This window comes from Parasteatoda tepidariorum, chromosome 5 (genome assembly GCF_982258835.1).
Source record: "Parasteatoda tepidariorum strain Cologne lab strain chromosome 5, Ptep-v5.0, whole genome shotgun sequence".
Taxonomy (NCBI): domain Eukaryota; kingdom Metazoa; phylum Arthropoda; class Arachnida; order Araneae; family Theridiidae; genus Parasteatoda; species Parasteatoda tepidariorum.
This window is the reverse complement of record NC_141759.1, coordinates 66772828-66797027: the sequence shown is the minus strand read 5'-3', so window position 1 is coordinate 66797027 and position 24200 is coordinate 66772828. Positions and strand designations below refer to the sequence as shown.

Sequence of the window (24200 nt, the reverse complement as noted above, 5' to 3'; positions counted from 1 at the left end):
GTTTCACCTGTTTCAACATAGGTAGAAGGTAGTTTCTAATATAGGAACAGGTTTCTAAATTAGTAAAAAATTTAAACGCAGTAGTTGTAACATGCTATAATAGACAATACTATGATTGCCTATCCTGACCCTTGTAAAAGGAAGCAGCTACTTTACAAAATTCGCATAGCCATTTTTCAAAGTAGTCCAATTATCAGGATAGGCTTTAGTCCTGATTCATCTGGATAATTATCTCTACTGAATTATTATTATCATTATTTTTTATTTTAAATTTTTTACTTCTCTTTAGACACTCTGTGTATGTCAAAGTTGTTAATCATATTTACACTCATTTTGCTTGGAAATTATAAATTGCTTTTTTGTATCTAATTGTTGTATTCTCCATTTTTATAGAGTATCTTTTACATTGCGAGACATATTGACATGGATAGAATTTATTAAATCAAGTTGCCATGCTCTTACATATGAAGCTGCCTATCTCATGGGTGGTATTCTGGTGTTTTTAGACAGTTTAGGATCTGGTAAGCTACGTTATAGGAATTAAATATTAATAATATCTTGAAATTTTATTTTATTTCAAAAAACTAATATAATGTGTGATGTAATTTTTATTTTATTTAATTCACCGTATAGTATAAAATTGATTTATTTTTGTTATTATTAATTATTTTTATTCAGTATAAAACCTAATTTATCGTTGAAAACTGTAACATTCTACACTAATGCATTTGCATTGATTGCTAAATTGTGCTTTGTTTACTCTGGCTTTTCTTGAGTTTTCTTTTGTGGTTACCTCATGGGATTGCTGTTGAAACCTGTAACATTCCGTGAATTAACAGCATCAAAATACACTAATGCACTGACATTGATTGCTAAATTGTGCTTTATTTACGCTGTCTTTTCTTGGGTTTTCTTTTGTGGTTACCTCATGGGATTGTTGTTGAAAACTGGAACGTTTCGTGAATTAGCAGCATCAAAATACACTAATGCACTGACATTGATTGCTAAATTGGGCTTTATTTACACTGGCTTTTTTTTGGGTTTTCTTTTGTGGTTACCTCATGGGATTGTTGTTGAAAACTGTAACATTCCGTGAATTAACAGCATCAAAATACACTAATGCACTGACATTGATTGCTAAATTAGGCTTTATTTAAACTGGCGTTTCTTGGGTTTTCTTTTGTGGTTACCTAATGGGATTGTTGTTGAAAACTGTAACATTCCGTGAATTAACAGCATCAAAATACACTAACAGGGTTGCCACTCCTCAGGGAGAACAGGGAAAACCTGGAAAATACAGGGAATTTAAAAATCACCTAAAATAACAGGGAAAATGCAGGGAATTTTGATTTTTTCTTTACTAACTGGGAAAATACAGGGAATTTTGTTTTTACTTATGTCTTTTAAAAAATGGTGACCACTCAAAGCCTAATCTACGGGATATTTAACCATGATATTTCAGCTATAATAAACTATTTCATTTACTATAGCATTATTTAAGTATGTTCAGCTGTTTTTCCAGCAATTAAAACTAATAAATATAGTTAGCCCAATATAGCTCACACAAGAGTGCAGTAATTGTTGTTTCTTCTTAACATATTGTGTATAATATGTACAGGGAAAACACAGGGAACTTTTTCTCCAGATTTGAGTGGCAACCCTGACTAATGCGCTGACATTGATTGCTAAATTGTGCTTTATTTACGCTGTCTTTTCTTGGGTTTTCTTATGTGGTTATCTCATGGGATTGTTGTTGAAAACTGTAACATTCCGTGAATTAACAGCATCAAAATACACTAATGCACTGACATTGACTGCTAAATTGTGCTTTATTTACGCTGTCTTTTCTTGGGTTTTCTTTTGTGGTTACCTCATGGGATTGTTGTTGAAAACTGTAACATTCCGTGAATTAACAGCAACAAAATACACTAATGCACTGACATTGATTGCTAAATTGTGCTTTATTTACGCTGTCTTTTCTTGAGTTTTCTTTTGTGGTTACCTCATGGGATTGTTGTTGAAAACTGTAACATTCCGTAAATTAACAAAACAAAATACATTAATGCACTGACATTGATTGCTAAATTGGGCTTTATTTACACTGGCTTTTCTTGGGTTTTCTTTTGTGGTTACCTCATGGGATTGTGCTGGAATCACGAGCTGTGTCATGAGTTGACTGTAGAGTTAAAATTGCGAGTAAACTTTCTGCTTTGTCAGTTGGAGAAATTAGCTCCTGTGCTATCTGGACTAAATATTATATCTGTACTAAATATCATATTGAAGTTATCCTTGCTAAAATTCCATTCATACTGAAATTAAATCTTGACCTTCTTGAACCTATCAATGTTATCTTTTTGAATCTTATATAAAGTGTGCAGATGAGAAATATATTAGAAAAATGCTCAGGTGAAAAAATACTTTCTGTTTTTTAAGAGTTAATAAAATTAAGAATTATGAATCTCATATCATATATGGTTTTCTAAATCCAGTGTATATGTTACGGCTAAAGCTAGCTCAAAGCATAAACTTTAGCTTAACTTGTTAAAGTGCGGAGTATCACTCCTAGTCAGTAAAAGCTCTAAGATTCTCCAACTCTAACTCTATTAACCAGTTGGGATTCTTTAAGAACCTTTGATTCTTCTGACTCTTAGAATTGGTAATCCCCAAATTAAACTAATTATGCCTATCTTTTCTCTTCATTCTTGCTTTACCTGTAGCATGCATGTGATGTATAACTTAAATTATTTTTAGGTCCCTCAGCAATGAGTGGAGAAAATACATGCCTCCTAGTAAAACAAGAGTGTCTTAAATTTATGGAAAATCAAATTGGTCGGCTAGAACGTGTCAACTATTGGGAATTAATTATGCCTGATTATTATGATGAGGAATTTAGAAAAATTCAAATTGAAATTTCTTCTAGTGAAACTCAATCCTTATTCGGAATCGGGCCTTTCCAGATTGAAATGGGTGAGAACACTTTTTTGATTAATGTATCAGTACCATTTAGATATATTATTTTTTTCTTTTACAAATTGATAAATTTGAATACTTATGCTTTGTTCTATGTTATAAGTATGCCATTTTATGTAAGGTTTTACATTGTTTGCATTTCAAATTTAGGTCCGTATCAAGATCCAGAATCAACTTTCACATATAACCTTGATACTGCAACTCCTAAAATAAATGCAATGCGAATTTTGCGTGCAATGCAGCTGACAAAGCCAATTTTGTTGGAAGGAAATCCTGGTGTTGGAAAATCCAGTTTAGTTAGTGCTCTTGCGAAGGCTGCTGGTTACCAACTTGTCAGAATAAATTTATCTGAACAAACGGTAAGATATAAGTTCAGGATTGCCAACTTCTTCACCTTGAGCAGAGTTTCTATGCAAAGTTTTGAAATTCTGTTCAATATGCTGAATGCATCATTTGCTCTGTTAATTTTGGCTGAATTTCTTCAAGAAAAATAAAAAAAATTTATAAAGGAAAATACAAAAATAAAATTTTAAAAAAATTTCATAGTTTTTATAAAAAAAGAAAGAAAAAAATTTCAGATCTGAAAACAATTATTTTTAATTGAATAAAATTTTTTTTTCTTTAAGAAAACATCCCTGATCCATAGCTATTCTCCAAATCTTAGTGAAGCGCCAAAGATGGGGATTGATGCACGAAACGCGTGAGCTTTGCCGAAGAACATATTTAAAAAAAAAATTTTTTTTTAAATTTTATGACTTTCTTTTTTCTAACTATAACTTTTCAATTCTTATATTTGTTATTAGTTTTTCAACTGTGCATATGTTGGAAAGTTTTCCATTATTAAATAAATTTACTGAAAACATTTAATTTTTAATAAAACTTTGAGTATTATGTTTGCTGTTTGATTTTTTCGCTTAAGTTTAAGAAGAGCTCCACAAAATTCTTCTCTTAATTTCTGTAAATACTCTTCTTACTGTTGTTCAAATATTGGATCCTGTAAGTTATGTGATGTTTGGTTTATATTTCAGTTGAGATGATAGAAGTGTCCTGGGATAATATGCAAATAATTTTGTTTAGTGAAATTAATCCACTCTGATCCGAGGAATTTGAGGTGCAAAAATTGCAATAACAAATTTCATCGATAATCTGCAAAAAGGTTTAATGCAGGCATATATCAAGACAGTTTTTATGAGCTATTTCTTTTTATTGCCCAAAAAGGCAATATTTATTTACAAATTTTCGTTAAAAGTGAATTATTTTAATTTTTCTCAAAAAGCCTTATTGTATTTTTTTTTCATTCATTAAGAGGAAATGGAAACAAACTTGAATTAACTTTTTGTACCTGTGTGCACTCCATTTTAAAAACTCTAAATAGCAATAAGATCCAAGGGAGGAAAAAGTACATTATTTTTTATTAACTATAACATTGAGCATAGTTACTTTTAATGTTTGCCATGACTCAAAAGCATTTTTTATTTTTTTAATTTCTTGCAATCTTAATTTTTACTAATTTACTGTTCATTTAGCTGTAATTTTGAAATATAAGTGTAATAAAGAATACAAATCTGTTATTGTATATTTTCTTTCATACCTTCCTTCATTACCAAAATTTAAATCATTAAAATTAAAAAAATAAATAAATAAAATTAAGAAAAAAATTGATACTATGGGTGACTTGAGAATTTCAAATTTTAATTTTAAATTTTTGTGATGTGTTTTATGGCTTGAATAAGATTTAATAGATTTGACACCTTGTGTTTATTAATTGTGAATACACAAAAAATAAATTAATTAAAAAAAGTTTCATAGAAATATAAAATGCTTTAGAATCTATAAGGTTAAGTTAAAAGTTAAATATGTTGTAAAAAAAAGTTAGCCATTTTTATCATTAAGTTAATCATTGAAAATCTTAGTTCTTCATGATCAAAACTTATTTATTAATTTTTTATTACTATTTCTTTGAGAATTAACAGTTTAAATAAATTTCTTTAAGATTTCATACAGTTTCTTTAACATCTATACAGAGAATTATAAATAGATATTTTTATTTTTCTAGGATATCTCTGATTTATTTGGGGCTGATTTACCTGTAGAGGGAGGAGCAGTTGGAGAGTTTGCTTGGCATGATGGTCCCTTGTTACAAGCTTTGCGGAAAGGGCATTGGATTCTTTTGGATGAAGTATATTTTTTAACAGTAGATTTCTTACATACCTGCTAACTCTTATGCATTTCCTTGGTTTTATTTTTAATGTGGTAGCGAAAATCCTAAATACATATTTATTCTTTTTTAACAAATTTAGTTTAACATGATTTTAACTACCATTATTTAAATAGTTTAAACATACTTATTACAGGTTTGGTAATTACTTGATTGTATTGTAAATATTCGCCAATGCCTGCTTTTAATGTTACTTCAATTGGCATTTCACTATATCACTATGTAAACTCTTCGTTAAAAAACATATAAGTCGGAAGGTGTGTATGTTGTATTGTTTAAACATGTTTATTACATAGGATTAGCTATATATGTACAGCAACTTTATTTGTGAAACAATAACACACAGGTTGTTAAAAATCATAAAATACTTCTATTTTGTAAATTTTTATTTAATGGATAATTTATCATAGTATTGAAATATCTCTATGTTTTAATAAGTGTGAATTACATGGTAAAATTTTATGAATTTGAGTTACGTTAAAAATATCATAAGTAATACTTGTTACAATTATGAAACATTCAATCTTTTTCAAAAGTTATTGAAACTTTTAGTCTGTTTTAAAGTTACTTTAAACACACAGACATAGGAGTGAAGACTTCCTAAAAATTTGAGAAGTAGCATAAGAAATACTACTGGTAACTGGACTAAATACTGGCAACTGTTCTGATGCTGTTAGACAACAGTTCTCAAATTCTGTTTATGCTTATTATTTATACTTTGTGGAAAGCTAGCGATACATATAAAATTTGACTATCTAATTTTTATTTAAAATTTTTAAAAAATGAATTAAAATAAAGAAATACAAAAATATCTGTATTGATACAGGTTTAAAATTTAAATTTTATGTTTTAGCATATACTCTGAAAATGTCCCATTTTTTTACAATCTAGTTATCAGATTTTGATGCATATTAAAATGTAATTTCTGTAAATGGTTTTAGTTTTAAAGCTATTGGTAGTGATCAAAACTTGGGCTATTTAGCTTTCTTCTTACCATCAGGCTGACTGTGGCAGGTTTTTGTGGTTTTTCTTTTATCGTCATGCAAATGCAGGTTAGTTCCATCAAAAAGTCTCCATATATTTGATCCAGTAGTTCCCTTGTCTCCTTGATTGGGTTTAGGCAAGGCTATGGAGTAGGACATTTGTATTCATGAACTCAAAATTGAGTTGGCTGTTCAACGATGGTTATAAAATTTAAAATAATCTGATTAACACAGGTGTGGATGTTGCTCCTGCTGCATAATGCCACATTGCCTCCTAAAACTGTTGCGAATGACACAAATGAAAACAACATGGAGGAGAATAATATTCACTCTGGCATCAAGCGCAGGTGTTGCCTCATGACGTCATCTGTTACATTAGAGAGTACTGCAATTTTAAATTTTTGCAATATATCACTCAGTACTTTTTTGTTGCTCACACACCATCATTTTTAAGATGTTAATAATTTAAAAAAGAACAAAAATACTAGCAGTTCTCCTTCGCAGAAGAGGTGTCACAGCTAATGCTTCGGGACAATGTGAGTTACAATGGGTAAGAGCGGCAATTTCGAAGTACTGCAATGTGCCATTCAGTAATTTGTTGTTGTTTTTATACCGTTAATTACAATATTCTAATCAAGTAGAAACGGAGAAAAGACTAACAGTCCTTCTTGGTTGAAGGAGTTTAAGCTTTTATGATCCAGGCCATACAAAACTTAAAGAAAATAAAACTTGCTTCTATTAGTCTTAAGTTGGAATATAATTCTCATTAGCAACTATGAAGATGTTTATTTATAGCAGTAAACTCAGATTTTGTAATTATTACTTTTTAAATTTGTATTTTTTTGCACTTCAGAATTTTCCATCTTATGAGATTTTTACTTGTGATGTCAAGGTTAAAGATAACTTTCTCTGTAGCTAAGAATATGCTCAAGAATCTTATAATATAAAATAATTTTTTAAGTATTTCTTTTTATCTTTCTAAGCAGTGTTGAAATTGCCCATGTTTGTTTGAATTATTTTGCATCAATTATAAGAATGATTTAACATTACAAGGTTTCATTTTCTTTGTCAGATTAAAAAATAAAATTCTTGGTAGTATGATTTGCAAAATATTGTTCTTTATAATATATTTTAAAAATTAAACTTTATGCTTATTTAAATTTTAGATGTATGTGTGCATATCTTAAATATTTTTTTTTTAAAATCAATTTCAGATGAATCTTGCTTCTCAGTCTGTTCTTGAAGGTCTCAATGCTTGTCTAGATCACAGACGTGAAATATATATATCTGAACTTGGAATGACTTTCAGTCTAGAAAATACAAATACTAGAATATTTGGTTGCCAAAATCCATACAGACAAGGTGGATCTCGTAAGGGTCTTCCTCGCTCTTTTTTAAATCGATTTACTCAAGTAAGTAATAAATTATGTATATATTACATATATGTGTTATTTTTTGAATTTTTATATGAATGTGTGATCGGAAATGCTTCAGTTTTAAATATTAACTAAAATTATTACAATTCCAGAAAAACAGAAGTGAAAATATAATTAAATAAGATATATTAAAATTGTAAATTTAAAGCGGTTGGGCTAGCTAAAGGAAGTAAATCAAATGTGGGTTAGTTTCATTCTAATACAAAGACTAGTTTGTTTCAGTTCTTGACCAAGGTACTCTGATTTAAGATTGTAAGGATATTTAGATATCAAAGCTAAGTATTAAAAGCTGCTTTTTCTCTATTTGGCTGTTATATAGGCCTATAATGAAATAAATTACATTACGCGGTGAAAGTTTCTGGAACGATATTGTTACTTTCCAAATTGTTTATAAAAGAAGATTAAAAAAGCTTAGAATTTACATGGAAATGGGGTGTATCGGTATTTTTTATTAAATTCAGTAATTTGTAAACAAAAATTTTTGTTTAAAAAAAATTTTTACGTGGGAAAAAGAAAATTTGTGGGGAATTAAACTATCTTACAATATGCCGATAAATTTGTCTCATTATGCTATTTCTGTATTTTCTGTTCTAAAGAATGATAACAACCTAGTGTTTTAAGGGTTACAAACCTAGTTTAATTTCTATTGACAATGAAAATGTGCATAAATAGTGCAAAGCAGAAATTTTTACCTATTGCAACATCTGATATTGCTTGAGCACTAGCATGTGGATTTTAATAGGAGTAACAAGTGTATTAACATATGCCTTGAATTTGAAACTGATTGAGAAATTTTATGTTTTGTTAAAAGTTACAGTAATGAATTATTTTAAAATTAGTTTGAACCTAACTTAAGAGTAGTAATTGTGGTTAAGCAAACATTGTAGATATTTTAATAATGTTTTTGGTAACCCAAGACTATTGTTTAAGGCTTAGGTTCGTAACCCTTTTTGAATAAATGCCCATTTTTTAAGTCTCAATATTTTCAATGCCCTACTTACAAAATAATAAATTAATAAATAATTTATGTTTTCAACATTTTTGTCATGAAGCAACTTCTAAGACTATGCCTTTGAGTTATTGAAAATATACTTAATGAATTATAAATTTATATAGAATTTTTTAAAAATTCTTCTTCTCATTGGCACGACAGCCCAGGATGGGCCTTGACCTTCTCAACAAGCCTATGCCAGGATATTCTTCCCTTAGCCAAAGTTCTCCAGCTTATTATCTTTAAAACTTGTAGGTCTTTTTCAAGGCAGTCTAAAAATCTTAGGTTTGGCCATCCTCTTTTTCTTGTACCTGTTGGCCCGGCACTGAAAACGTTTTTGGTTGTCCTGCTAACCTCCATTCTTATAATGTGGCCTGCCCATTTAATCCTTTGAATTTTGATAAATTTAATGACATCAGGTTCTTTATTTGCTTTGTAAAGTTCCGTGTTTGATCTTCTAAACCAGGTACCGTTTTTATTTATTCCACTGAAAATGCTTCGCAATATTTTTCTCTAAAAATTTCCTCTCTTTTTTAAATTTATATTAAATAGTATATTGAATTAATTTTAATTAAAATTTAATTAAATAGTATTTTTCTCTCTTTTTAAAATCCTAATTGTGTGTCTTGTAATTTAAACAATACTTAGTTAAATTATTTTTTATATAATCTCTCTATATTAAAAAATCACAAGGGGCACGTTTTTTAGACAAAGAATTTTAGTAGCAATACTTTTTATAACAAATATTATATATTGAGTTATAAATGTAAGTAATTCCTCTATATCAAACCAAAATAATTATGAATTTTAAAGTGCTTTCAAAACTATCTTCATCTTAATTTAGTTAGCACCCCATAAAATCATTCACCACTTAACAGAGGGGGACGCAGCTCAGGCTAGGAGCCTATGGTTTAAGGTGAAAATGTCAAACCACCATAAATACCATTGAGCAAGAAAAGAGTTAGGAGAGAGTAGGTTTCAACATTGAACCCCATAACATTGTATTCCCAAATATCATATCTGAATGTTGTAAATTGAGACTCTCAATTCTAATGTGTGATAATATGAAAGAATTGAAAGTTGTTGCTTGTCATTTTGTTTTGTGATGTGATGTTTGAAAAAGTTTCTTGTGAGTTCATGCATTTTGAAAGTACTGTTGATAGCTTTTGCCATTTGGCAATCCTGTACCAAGCTTGTCATTGTATATTGTGTTCTGTACTGTGCTATTATCTGTGTTCTGTGTGTGATTTGTGCTACTGTTTGCTGTGTATGTTTTGTATCTATCTGTATTGTGGTGTCTTCACATTTAAAGCTCATTTTTATCAAAATTCAAGAAGCAATCTGTGATAAGTTGCATATCAATAAAAATTAATCACTTAGAATTTTTGAAGTAATTTTAATGTAAAATATGGTTATTGGTATTTATTGGTAAGTAAAAACGGTAAGAATAATTTTGCAGAAAACTGTAGTGCACCTAATATGTTGCCTTGATTCTTTAAAATTTTTTAACAATACATGCATAAAATGAACATAAAAATTTTAATGATTTGTTGAACCTCAAAATGTACTGAATAATATGAGAGTTCGACGCCTGGTGGCTGAGCGGTAGCGCTTCGCTCTGTCATGCCACAGGTCCCTGGTTCGATCCTCGGGCCGGTCAAGGTTGACTCAGCCTTTCATCCCTTCAGTGGGTCGATAAATGAGTACCAAGCATGCTTGGGAACTAAACACTGGGGATTCCGCGTTCGGCTGACCACCTGACCGGAACATCTGCTTCTGCACCCCAGAGCCCAAGGTCAAGAAAACTGAGATGGGCACACTAGGCCTTGGCCCTCTAAGGCTGTCGCGCCGCTGAGTTAGTTAATATGAGAGTTCAGATATCCTCCAATCATGTGCTGAACTTAACTATTGTTTAATACATGTTAAGCCATGCCATGCAACTGTCTGTTTCATTTTAAGAATGGTAAGTTTTTCGTTCCTTGTTAATTTTCAGTAACATTGAAAACAGTAGAGATATAGAAAAAAATATAATAAGTGACTTTTTTTAAAAATCTTATTCAATTGCATTTTGTGGTCAAAATGGTGATAGTGTAAACTGAGTGGGAGTTATCAAGAATAAATCAAATTATAAAATAACTTTATATGGTCGATATCTCCAAGACATAAAGCAGAAATAAGTATGTCTGTTTTTCTTTTACAACAATGATATAATTTTCTCCAAAAGCAATGTATAAAACTAATTAAAATTGTTCATTTATTTCAAGTGTACCTCATTCAAAATAGTACACAATTTTTAATTTAAATTTAGAACACTTTAATACTCAGAAATTCATAATGATGTTGATTCTAGATTTCTTTGGTAATTTGTTGTCTACTCTAATTATTCATTTATGTTTCTTGTTGAATAAATTATTTTTTACTTGTAAAGTTTATTTATTGCAAAAAAATTCTAAATAACATATTTTATAGGTGTATGTGGAGCCAATGAACCCTATAGATATGAGAAATATAACAGCAGCTGCATATCAGAATATACCAGACGATCTTATAAATCTCATGAATAGATTTAATCTAGAGGTACTTATTTGATTATTTATAATTATTGGAATTTTGTTCTTATTTTCAATCTACTATTTTAATATCAGATATTTTTAAATAAAGTTATTTTATGCAAACAGTCTATATTTTTAAGTATTTTTAGAAAAAGGGGTTTATCAAATACCCTTCCACATTTGCTGGTAACAGTGTTGATATTGTTTTTAATAAAAGCAGAGATTTATCTACAACTGAAGTACATAAAAAAGCAATGTTTATTAAATATAAAAACTTGAACAGTAGTTCAAAAAAGATATCACCGTAAATTAAACAGTATGACAGAGATAAATATACTGTAAACGTCATAGACAGAGACAACTGTTACTTGACTTGAAAAGTTGGTTTACATACGTTTAAAATAGTTGAGAAACTAGAACAATATCGTCTGTACACCTGATGTTTTAGTTAAGGCAAGGGAAACATAATTGTTAATTTGGTTGTACTGTTTCTGCTACCATAGGGAAATGAAGAAGTTGACTGATTGGAAAAGTAGCATGCACCATACATACCCTCCAACTTATGAAGATTTTGAAAATAATTCTTTCTAGTGGTAGCGAACCAAAGTAGAAATTTTTAAAGCAAATGGATCTCTCATTAAACTTTTATCAGAACTTAAGAATCTAGCCATATGGCCTGCACTTTTATAAGTAATAGTGGACAAGTTACGCTAAAATTATTTTTTTTTAAATATTAAGACATTAATTTTGCTACCATCTGAAAAGAAGATTTCTGAAACTACGGAAATTCCGTTGCAGTTGGAGGGTATGCACCATAGATCAACTTTATCGATACACATTGTGAAATGACATCATTTTCTTATCGACATAGATTAAATGGGAATAAACAAATCTTTGAGAGTGAAATATGGCAAAAAAAGCTTAAAATTCTGTTATATTTTCAACAAATAAGTCTCTTTCATTATAACGACTTATACATAAACTCTAATTTGTTATTCAATAAATTCAATGTTTTTTAAGAACTATAAGATCATCTGTACTGAAAAATTAATTCCAATATAGTGACATAAATTTAGTTGCATTTTTTATTATTATTATGAAACTCATTTAGTAGGTAAATAAATTTAAAAAATTTTTACACTTTCAAAACAAAATATTTCCATTGAAAATAAGTTATTTGATTACACAAGTTCAAAATATTACTTTAAATTATAATTATCTATAATTATTATGCAATATTATAATCTAAAATTCTCAAAATTGCTGTTTTTTTTTTTATGTTCCTGCACATTTAATGTGAAATATCCTAAATTCTCTTTAAATGAATTAATAGTTGCATGACTTTCTATATACTTATCTTAGATGATGGTGATCTGTACTAAAATACTTTGGGAAATACAGATCTATATTGATAATCAAAAGTGTATATTGTACCGTTATGTAGAAACCATGAAAACCTACGTGCATTCATTTGGTTAAAGAAATGCATTCATATTTTTTTAAAATTGATCTTCAAAGAGAACAAACATTCAATTCATCGATCAAATTTTTCTTATTTGAAAATTTTTTCACTCTTTTAATGAAATGCTCGATTTTGAAACATTTTACTTAAAACATGTTCCACATCTCATCTGCTGCATTTTGTTTTGTTTTGAATTAACAGTATCTAAATATATGTTATCTACCTGAAATGGTTACCTGCATATTATTTTACAGTTGTGCCCATTTGCTTAAGTATGGAGGGTTTTAAAATGTCTCATTATGAACAATATCTTTCAGTAGGCAATATCCTTCAGTATGTAAGTCTAACTTAACAATCCTTATTGAGTTAGTTTTCTATTTCTCAGTATTAAAGTTATGCAGCATGTTTTGTAAGTAGGGTTCTACATAATAAAAGATTTTGCTGATTTTGATTATGGTTTATTACCCCCCCCCCCAAAAAAAAAAAATTTGAACTTTTATTGGGCTATTTTTTGAGTTTTAAGGTAAATTACAAACCCTAGCTATTGTAAAAAAGGCATTATTGGAATATTTTTCTTTTATATGTATGTATATATATCATTCAAACCAAGATGGTTACATTATTATGCTAGCAAACAAGTTTTAACATTGTTTTTGAATTTAATCACAATAATCGTTAAAATATTCTGTGTTTAAATGCTGTAAATAAAATAGCTGATAAATTAATATATTGTTAAATTTCAGATGAATCAGGAAGTTAGTGTTAACAAAAAGTTTGGCCAAAGAGGATCACCTTGGGAATTCAACCTTCGTGATTTACTTCGTTGGTGTGAAGTTATGGATCAGCATCAAGTTAGTTTTTATAACTACTTTTTTTTAAAAATTTTCTTTGAATCTTAATGTGTTGTTTATTTTTATTATTTGATGTATATGACAATTATTTTGGGTATTCACAAAAACTACATAATACAGTGTAGAGGGGTAACATTAACATAATGTTGTTATGAAAATTTCTGAGAGTATTTAGATTCTGTTTGAAAAGTAATATGACTGAGTTACAATTGTATAAATAATCTTTTGCTCAGATGCAGATAATTAAAATAATGCACACTTATTTAAACATTCAGCTTTTATTTAGACACTATTTTTTTAAAAAAAAAATTCTTACTGATACAGTAATTGATGAATGTGATTGCTATTGTTAGAATTTTAAAAAGTAGAGTATTTTTTTATATTTTATTGATTTTCAAAATTTGTTTTTCTTTGGTAGTTTATTTACACAAGTGATTACTTTTCATTGATAACACTACCCATTGCAGAACTTTCATGTTGAAAAATGGCCACATTCTGATACTCTGAGGAAAACTGTTAACTAGATTAGTAACTACTGTTACAGACCATGGCTGAAGAAAAATTTTATAAGGGATCAAGTCAAAAGGCTTGGTGGGCCACTTTTGGCCCAAGGGACATAGGTTGTACATCCCAATGTATTTTATAACTTGATGTTGCTCTAAATGCCAGGGCTCGAATAGAGACTATAAATTTTTTAAAATTGGAAATTTAGGATATCAAGAATAAAATATTTTTTAGCAATTCAGTCAAAATAATCTTTCTATTAATATTTTTAAAAGTTTTTTCATTTTTTCATTTTCCTTTTCTGAAATATAAAATATATATATATATAAACTTTTTTTTTTACTTTTTTTTTTTTTTTTGCTTTGTGTTTTACTATGTGTTCTTTTTGTGTTAATATGCGTTTGTTATGTGTTTTCTTTGTTTGTTATTGTAATTTTGTTCCTTTTTACTCCTTGTTTATGTCCACTTAAAGTTGAACATTGTATATGGATTCATATTTCCAATAAAGCCATATGTAACAACAACTTTTCTGAAATATCATCATACATCTTACCTTTTAATTTTTCTGATCTTTCCTAATTACTATACATTGCAAGATTATTGTCCACATTAACTACTTTCTTGTATATTTTGTTTTATTATTTTTTTATTAAATTAACAAAGATTCTTGCTTATCCTATCTTATGAACAAACATTCTTATCTTTACACACACATCTTAAAAGTCTTCGTCAGAAATGGATAATTTTTTTCTAACATTGTAATCTTTTTCTTATTTGGGTTTCATGAAAACATTCAAGAAAAATTTTTACAAATTGATTCACAAAATCATTTTAAATCCTTCCTAAATTAATAAAAAAGTTTTTAGTGATAAAAAAATATTTCTTAAAATTATGGGTCACAAAGAATTATATTTAGAGAAAAAAGATTTTCTTTTTAGCAGTATCAAAGCATTAAGATGTATCAAAGTTTGTTATAAGGTCATGGTTGAAATAAAGGTTTTACCTTCCCTTGCTATTTGTAATTGATGTGAATTAATATATTATAATTTTTACTTATTTATACACTTATTTTGTAAAATTTTATTTCTCTCAAAGTCTCACAATTTCTATTGCATTGTATTTATTTGCATTATTATGTTGGGTTATTTTATTAGTCACAAACATTTTAGGACACTTTTTAGAAGCTTTTTCAACTTTTTATATTAATCTTGAATTGATCTTAATTTGTAATCCAACTGGCTATTGGATTTTGCCAGTTTCTCCTAGCCTACTAGATTAAAAAAAAAAAAAAAATTCTCAAATTTTTTGTATATTAAAAAATAAAAAAACTCTTTTTTAAAATTTAAAAAAAAATTTTTTTTTCAAGAAGAATTTTTTTTTTTTTACTTGTTGAGTATTTAATTAAGCTCGTTGTTTGCTTAAGTATTTAATGAAATATTTCTGATAAATAATATAATAACAGCTTGAAAAATTTTTTTCAGTATCCTAAGGATTTAATTTTTTACTGCTTTCTATTTTTAAATTTGTTAAATATGTTCTAACTATTTGACATGGTTTCAATATCTGTTACTGAAATTTATGAATTCAAAAATAAATGAAAAGTACTATAAGCAATCTATATTCAAATTCATTAAATGTCAATCATACATTGAAAATATTTGTCATTTTAAGTTTATAATGATTGGGGGAATGTAATTTTTGTATATATTGATTATAAAAATCAAAGAAATTCATGTGTTTAAAATATTTTTGATATTAAAGAATAGTTAGCATGACATTTATATTATTTCGTAAAGTCTACTGGATTTTTTTCCTTTTCATGCTCTCGGTTATGCTCTTAAAAATTAAATAATATCCCATTACGTTATTTGTATGATATATATATATATATATACACAGTAGAGCGCCGATTATCCGAACTGCTCGGGACTGAACGTCGTTCGAATAATGAAAAGTTAGGATAATTGGAAGATTGTTTATAATCTAGTTTAAATGATCATTATTTATGCACTAACTTGCCATCCCACTTTTTCCAGGTTTAGGACTGGCAGTACTATCTAAAACATCTCTGTTTTAAAAAAAAATTCAAATTTTGAACATTTTTATTTATTTTTTTTAAAACTTTTTGAATTTTTTTTATCATATTTCAGTTTTTTAAATTTTTTTTTGTCAATTACTGATTTAACCACATTTTTCTTTATTTTCCATTACAAAAGAAATCCAGGAAAGACTTATGTTTCAAAGAAGATCTCTTTTTTGAGCAGCCATATCCCTTATTCTTTTAAATAAATCAACTGAACTGGATCAACATCATTTCGGCGTTCTAGTCAATTCATTGCAATACCTAATGAATTGCATGCTTCCATATGAGAAGGTCCACTATTTTGAACTTGATCACCTACGTCTTTCTCTTCGTCTGTAGAGTTCCGATTTTCATTCAAAATTTTAGCAACTATTTCATCATCATTTGAAATTCCGGGACATTTTCACTGTCTCGACACCAGTCTTCTATTTCTTCTGCTGCATAACCTGGCGTCTTTTCATCTAAATGATCTACTTTTTCAGAAATTTAGAAAAATTGTTGATAAGTTAAAAAGTATTCTAAACTTTAGAAAGATAATAATAATAATAAATTCGGACACAGTTCGGATAATTGGACATTCGGATAGTAGGGGTTCAGATAATCGGCGCTCTACTGTATATATATATATGTATTTATTTATTCAGCTTTTATAATATTCAAATTTTTTTTTTTTAAATAGGTGGAAGAATACAATGTTGGAGAATATGTGAAATTAATTTACGCTGATCGAATGCGTTCTGAAGATGACAAAAATAAGGTGATTCTATTTTTCAAATAAAAAAATTAAAAGAAACATTTTAGTTTTTTTTCTTCCATTTTAACTAGTATTATATATATATTTTTTAGAAAATAAAATATATTTGTATTTCAGGTTTATGGTTTATTTATGACTGTTGCATCCAAATTTCCTGATACTTCTGGGCAATCTATAGTGGATAGCTTCTTTGAATTGAATGTTTTTGAAAATATTATCCAACTTGGTCATTCCACTATAAAACGTAAAAGTAGAAGCTGGTCTGATACAAACATGATATGTGTTGCTAATAAGCAGCTTCCCATTTTGGAATCTCTCATGAAGTGTATTGAAATGAATTGGATGCCTATTCTAGTAAGCTATATACTTTTTTTTTTTTTTTTAAATATTTGCTATTTTTATGGCAAATTGTATCAGATTCATTTCCTTTTTTAAATAGTTTTGAAAAACTTTAACTTGAGTCATATTTAAAAAAAAAATGTGCTGATTTTGTTTTATTTAATTTGGAAAACATTTAGCCTACTGTTATTTGCGTAATTATTTATTTTATTATGCAATAAAATGTGTGTTAAACTTATCCAGAACCTTCCTATTAGATATTTTGAACAGTTTTTTTCTTCTTATTTCCATAGTATGTACAATGGAGAATTTTGTAAAACTTAGATAGCACATAAACAAACAATTAAAGCATTTTTCATCGATACATTCATGAATGGAACATTTCTTATCTTTAAATCTCATTTTTGAAAGACATTTCATCATAATTGCAATTTCTTTGAGCTTTGTTAAAAAAATTTATGTGATGTAAATTGTTTCACAAGTGCATAGTATGTGAAATAGAAAATATTTTTTTAAATGTTTAAAACTTAGGTGAATTATAAACAGGCAAAATATTTTCCTTGAATGGATCATTCCCTAATTTTAATCAGATATTTTAAAGACATTTATCCATAATTGTAAATTTCTTTGAGTTTTAAGAAATTTATGTGATGTGAATTATTTTTGTTGCACTGAGACATTTTTTATGTGCTTATTTCAATTAATTAATTTATAAAATATTTAAAAGCATTTTTGTTGTATATGCCATTCCATTTTATTAAAAATATTATTTTTTTAAGAAGATTTTTTAAGCAATCGTATAATGCCAAGAATATCCATGCTGTAAAATTATGAAATAAATTGGCATGATATGGAGAATTTTTTTTTTCATAGTAAATATCTTAAGAAGCAAGTTCTGTATTATCTACCACATGCTTTTATACTTTCCCAGGTTTTGATCTTATACAGAATATGTCCTATATATAATATCAGGGTTGCCACAGACTACTAAAATGCGACTATTTGCTACTATTTTCGGCCTTAGGCGACTAAGTCGACTTTTTTTGCCTGAAAAGGCTAAAAAAGCAACTATTTTCAGGAATAGGGACTATTGGGAGACTTTTTTACTCTTAGTGAAGTTTTTTCGCAAAAATGAACGTTACTTTTCAGTTCCCTCAGTAACACATACTTATTGCCATGTGCATAGTGCAGTTAAAACAAATAATTTTTTAAAAAATTAAATAAAGAGTTTAGTAATGTCTTGACGCTTTTTAATAATTTAACATTAGTAATTAAAGTATTTTTTAAAAAGTTTTTATTAAAATTCTTTCAATACTTGTTTGTTTTATAATTTTTTAGATAGTCAGTATCATTTTTAAACAAATAAATTTTTAGTTGATTTTATTTTCAAAAAAGAAAATAATAAAGAAAAAATATTTTTACATTTATTAAGTACAGAATTTGACCATTAGTCAATACTACTTTTTATTATTTTAAATAATTAAATAAAAGAGGGTCTAATGATGTTTCAAAAGCATGAAGTTTTTTTCAACAAATAATTTAAAAAAATTTTTTTTTTTCTAAAGTGAACATTTCCTTGGTTTGTTTTCTACTTTCGTTTTTTTCTTTTAATTTTTAATTTATTTATCTAAAATATTTTGTTACAGTATTATTATTTTTAAACCAGTTAATCTTAAATAATTTTTAATTTAAGAATAATGAAAAAAAACTTGGGTTTGCTTTTACTTTGACTTCTTTTATTATTTTAATTGAAAATATTAAGCAATAATATTGATGTCATAGTAGAATATGTTTAGAACTAGTATTTTCTTTTGTAATAGATTTTATTTATTTCTTTTTATTTATTTTTGATTGATTTAAAGATTTGCCATAGGTAATTTTTGAACATATGCTAAATTGCAATACATCGCTATATCGCGATGTATCACGATTTAAAATTTCTGACATCACCCAGTCCTAATCATAGTATACGACAAATAAGCTATAATTTTAGTTATTTGGCTACTATTTTTGATACATTTTTTACCCTGTTCAGGCAATTATTTTCGTACTTATAGGCAACTATTTTCCTTCTTGAGGCTACTAAAAGCAACTATTTTTGTTCCTTTTTAGCTGTGGCAACCCTGTAATATATATGTTTTTTTTATTCGCCATACAATCAATAAATTTATGGTGAGAAGCAATCCATTTTTAAAACAAGCACAATGTTATCCCCTCACAATACAGCTCTTAAAAGAGGTTATTTACTTTATATTAGGTTGGTTCATCAGCTAGTGGTAAGTCCACTTTAGTACGATTTCTTGCTGATCTTTCTGGGAATACCTTGCATGTTTTATCAGTAAACTCTGAAATGGATACAATTGAGTTGCTGGGTGGTTTTGAACAGGTAAGTGTTTTTTTTTCATCAAATTTTTTGTTTTTGTGCCATACACCGTAGTTTAAGTGTTATTTTTTATAACGAAACTCATATTTGTCTGGCTTAAATGTAGCTGACATGATCAAGGACATTTAGTAGAGGAGCTATAGATCATGTTTAAAATTTGGTTAAACTTGAAAATTATTCCATGCTTAACATTTAACTATTTAGTAAACTATTGAATACCGAGTAAGGTGTCTTTTTTTTTTTATATCAAAGATAAAGAGGTGGGTTTTTTATCAATGTATCCAGAGACTTTATTACAGATTCTACAGAATTTCTCCTGTTACTACGATTTATGGAAATTATAACGTATTCTACAGAAAAGTCAGAGTTTGATAATTTCTTTTTCAGCAATTGTTATAATTTTTTTCCTTGTTTTCCCAATATATTTTGAATTCTAATATGATTTATATAAAATTAATGCAAAAAGCTACTTTTGATTATAAAGTATTAATTATTGACGTGCCCCAGTCATGCTTATTCCATTGTAAATTCGCTTCGTTTCACGATCATGCTTTGGAAATTGCTACAGTCTATTGTTGTTTTTTCGGCAGTTAGTTTTTTTCAGTAGTTGTAACAGTTATATCTAATTTTTCGGCAACTATTTAAAGTATTTATTGTGTTGGAGTTTTTAAATGCAATATTATTATGCCGCACAAAATTTTAAAAATGCACAAAAATCCTTAATTTTAAATTTTATTGCTAATAATTTTATAATTTCCTAAATTTACTGAAGCACATTTAGTTGTAAAACTATCTGAAAGGGCTTGGAAACTACTGAAAATTTTCATGGTTGCTACTGAAAGCTCTGACCAGAGATTGAAGTCTCTGTTGTATCTGATATTTTGTACTTAGTACCTAAATGTACCAATTACCTCAAAAGAATAATGTAATGAATGTAAAATAAACAAGTTCACTTATTATAAATTACTTTTTAAAATAAAATTTTTTCTCATGATGTTCCTAAATCTTAGTAATAAAAATAGTTTATTTAATATATTAATATCTAAATGGCAACCTTACTTTAAATTCTGCTTCTGGATTAGTGTAAATATCCAGTATCTATTGGTAGTTCCTGTTACCTATATTAGTTTTCCTGTTTGTTAATAAGTACTAATTGAAGGCTGGAAGTTCTATTACTGGTTTCACTTGAATTCAGTATTTGTATATACTCACTCTACTCTAGATTAGCTCCATATCAGTTAGATTTCAAAGCTGCTTTTTTTACTTACACTCATCTAATATCTGAAAGATCAGTTCTAGGGTCTTTGATATCTAAAGCAGTAGCAATTTTTTTGTCTTGTCACAGACAATCACACTATTAAGTTTATTTCATTAAGTTTTTGTGCTCTATTCAAATTATTTATTTCACATTTTCAGTTCACCATGCTTAATATTATGCAAATTTTTACAATATTCATTTTGTATTCTTTTGGCAGCTTTTTATGTTATCAAGAGATAAGATTAAAAGTGTTATGTTTAGTATTTAGTTTATTATCTAATTGTTATTAATTTATGAATTTGTGACAGTTACATCCTATTTGAATCCGCATGTTTTTTATTTTTTCAGTTTATTGAAAGTACAATAATAAAAAACACATTTTTAATGTTTTTTTTAGCAAAATATTTGTAATTTTATATTTGATATAAATTAACTGCCTTTTTGTTTTAAGAATAAAACTATTTTTAAATCAAATTATTTTTATAAGAAAATAAAAATTAAAAAAGAAAAATTAGATTTAAAAAAAATAATAAAATTTGTTTTTCATCTTTTATTTTAATATTGATATGTTTATCAGATTTGTACACACTGAGGCTCAATCTTAAAGGTCTTATATGATTTCGTGCAAATTTTTGATTTTGTAATTTGAAATGCATATTATTAATTAGTTTGAAGTAAAAAGTTTTAAACTTTACTATTTAAATTTTTTCAGTCATTATTCAGTTTTAAAATAAATATATATAAATATTTTTTTAATGGAAAATCTGTAGGTAAATAAGTTTTATAAGTGTGTGTGAAATTTTTTTTTGATTAATGCAAATAGTTCGAGGTTTGCAAAATCTGGGAAAAGTAAAATCAACCTTAAGAGGTCTGTCTATTTCATTTAAACTATTGCAGTTTTCCAGAATTAAATGTATTTTTTGTTGATTTCTGTCCCCTTACCATTTTCTTATCTAAAATAAGGAACAACCATGTTTACCACCTTAGCAATTTAAAAGAGACTCTCTTCTGCAGATTGCGAAATTTCATCCCTAGAAGATTACATAAGCTTTAAACGGTCCTTACAAAGCTTTATTTATTTATTTTTTTTATGTCAAAAGTGATTAGATAATTATCATATGTATATATATATATCCTGCACTTCAAAGTTATGAAGGAAAAAAAACTTTTAGGAATTTTAATAGTTCTTATTGATGTGAAATAATACAGTATTTCCATACAGCACTCAACAAATTTTTAAATTTATTAATATTCAACTTATGACTTTAAACATCTTTCTAAATCACTCTCTCTTTATTTATGCCTGAGATGCTAACTAGAACATTAATAATCACAAACACAGTGAGAGAGCAAAAATGTTGCTAAGTGTACAGGTATGGCATTGTGTGAAAGAAATTTAATAGGTGGTAATTATGAATCTTTCAAGATGGGCTGCCTTTGTCAATGCCTAAAAAAAAAGAAAGAATGCTATACTCACTTTAACATTATTATTTTATAACAATTAAACTCCAGTATTTCAGAAATAGAAAATCTTAGAAGCTATTTCTTACTTTGCTGTCTTTGAATAGAGTTTTTATTCTATACTTTTATTACAATTTAAAATGGTTCTACCGTTTAAATAAATGCAGCATGCTAATTTTTCATATAATATTGTTTATAGCATATAATATTGTTAATAGCATATAATATTGTTTATTCAGTTAAAGAGAATAATCCATCCGCTGGCCAGCCGGAAGTTAACTTTAGTCTTTAAATAATCTGTTTGTTTTTATTTTTATACTATTTCCTGCTTAATCATTTGTGATTAACCAGTATATTATTATGCTCAAATGCTCACAAATAGAAAAGGACTTTCGCTGGACTTTTTTCAGAGTATAAATGTTATGAAATTTTTTTATTTAAACAAATTTCAGCTTTACAGTTACTGTCTTTTTAACTGAATTTATTTGAAATTTGCAAGGAAATTTTAATGATCAGAGGAATTTTGTTTCCTTTGATAACGCTTCATTATTTTGTGTAATATTGAATGAACCCTAATTTTGCATTGATAAAAATTGAAGTAGAACCCAAATTATAAAAGCAGGGCGGCCACCCACCTGGAAAACCTTGAAAACCTGGAATTATCAGGGAATTTTTTTATACTGGAAAAAACCTGGAAATATCAGGGAAATTTGGATAAAAACCTGGAAAAATCAGGGAATTTTAAAGAAAAGCTGGAAATTTTTCTTTGATAATTTTTTTAATTTCACTAATTTAAATTCTTTGCTAATTTTCTTAATTTAAATTATTTACTCCATTATACCCACTTTTTTTTAACGGAAATGTATCGCCAAACAGTTGAAATATCATCAACTTAGCAATACTTTGCTTGCATCAAAATTTGCTCCATTACAGCTGTTAAACTAGAATGCCACATAAAATTCTCCTACTGTTGCTAAACGAATGCAGAAACCTTTGACCGCTATGGGACTGTGCAATTTAGGAAAGATTCTGGTGTAGGTGGAAAAAGATTTAGGATATTAGCTTCTATTTTTAAATACTGTCTTTGTGCTGAATCCATTTATGGCTCAAGTTTGTTCCGATGCTTTGGTGGTTATTTTTTTTCTCGATTTTGACAAAATGTTTTTGTATTTTTAACTTTATAAAATTCTCCAAAAATTAGTTGGTTAAATTTTATGATAATAGATTTTATATCGCACTCTTTTTCTTTTTCTACTCCCATTCAAAGAAATCTGTGAATTATTTTTTCTGAGCAAACCAACGAATCACACATTTTTTTACAATCGCTAACAGCAATGTTTGTCGACAAATTGTTACAATTGTTCCATTAATGGCAATTTTTTCTATTTCATTTTAACCTCTTATAACATATTTTAATTTTAAAAAAAGGCTCCTTTGTTGGTCAATATATGATTTTTGATTCAAAATTTTTTACCAAAAGATTAAAAAATAAATAAAAAATTTTGAAAATTGTCAAAATAAATTATTTTTTTCAAGTATATGTTAAAAAAGTAACATTTTGAATAAAATATTTTATAATATAGACACTTTTCTTGTACACATCCTATACTTTATAAGAAAAAAGAAACAAAAACCTGGAATTTTTAAGATTTTTATCTGGAAAACCTGGAAAAATCAGGGAAATTTGAAATCTGGTTCGAGTGGCCACCCTGAAAAGTTTATTAATCTGAAATTTCACCTGTTTATTTTTGGAACTATTTTACACATTTACTTTTTAAATTTTTTTTTGACAAAAGAATTTCAGAAAATTAAGAGATTTTTATTATCTTCTCTATTATACACTCAATAAATAAATAATAATAATGATAAAAACAATTTCTTTCTCATATTTAAACTAGAGATTCCAATAACCATGTATTCTCTATAGTTTCTGCATGATTTCACCTGTTACTATG

General features: G+C 27.5%; 2 protein-coding genes across 3 annotated transcripts in view; one reads left to right on the top strand and one right to left on the bottom strand.

Moving 5' to 3' along the window:
• Positions 1-24200, top strand: part of LOC107455693 (midasin) — a 298299-nt gene that overhangs the window by 66278 nt on the left and 207821 nt on the right. Inside the window, exons 32-41 of the mRNA XM_087164129.1 lie at positions 394-521; positions 2752-2967; positions 3121-3329; positions 5027-5149; positions 7386-7583; positions 11068-11175; positions 13356-13463; positions 16730-16807; positions 16922-17158; positions 19401-19529. Coding sequence (XP_087020255.1) covers positions 394-521; positions 2752-2967; positions 3121-3329; positions 5027-5149; positions 7386-7583; positions 11068-11175; positions 13356-13463; positions 16730-16807; positions 16922-17158; positions 19401-19529 — 1534 coding nt within the window. The remainder of the gene's footprint in view (positions 1-393; positions 522-2751; positions 2968-3120; positions 3330-5026; positions 5150-7385; positions 7584-11067; positions 11176-13355; positions 13464-16729; positions 16808-16921; positions 17159-19400; positions 19530-24200) is intronic.
• LOC107455694 (uncharacterized) overlaps positions 22006-24200 on the bottom strand; it is a 76877-nt gene continuing 74682 nt past the window's right edge. For both annotated transcript variants that reach the window (XR_011637622.2, XR_011637623.2), the window contains one exon: positions 22006-22231. The gene's annotated coding sequence lies outside the window, so the exon portion shown is untranslated. The remainder of the gene's footprint in view (positions 22232-24200) is intronic.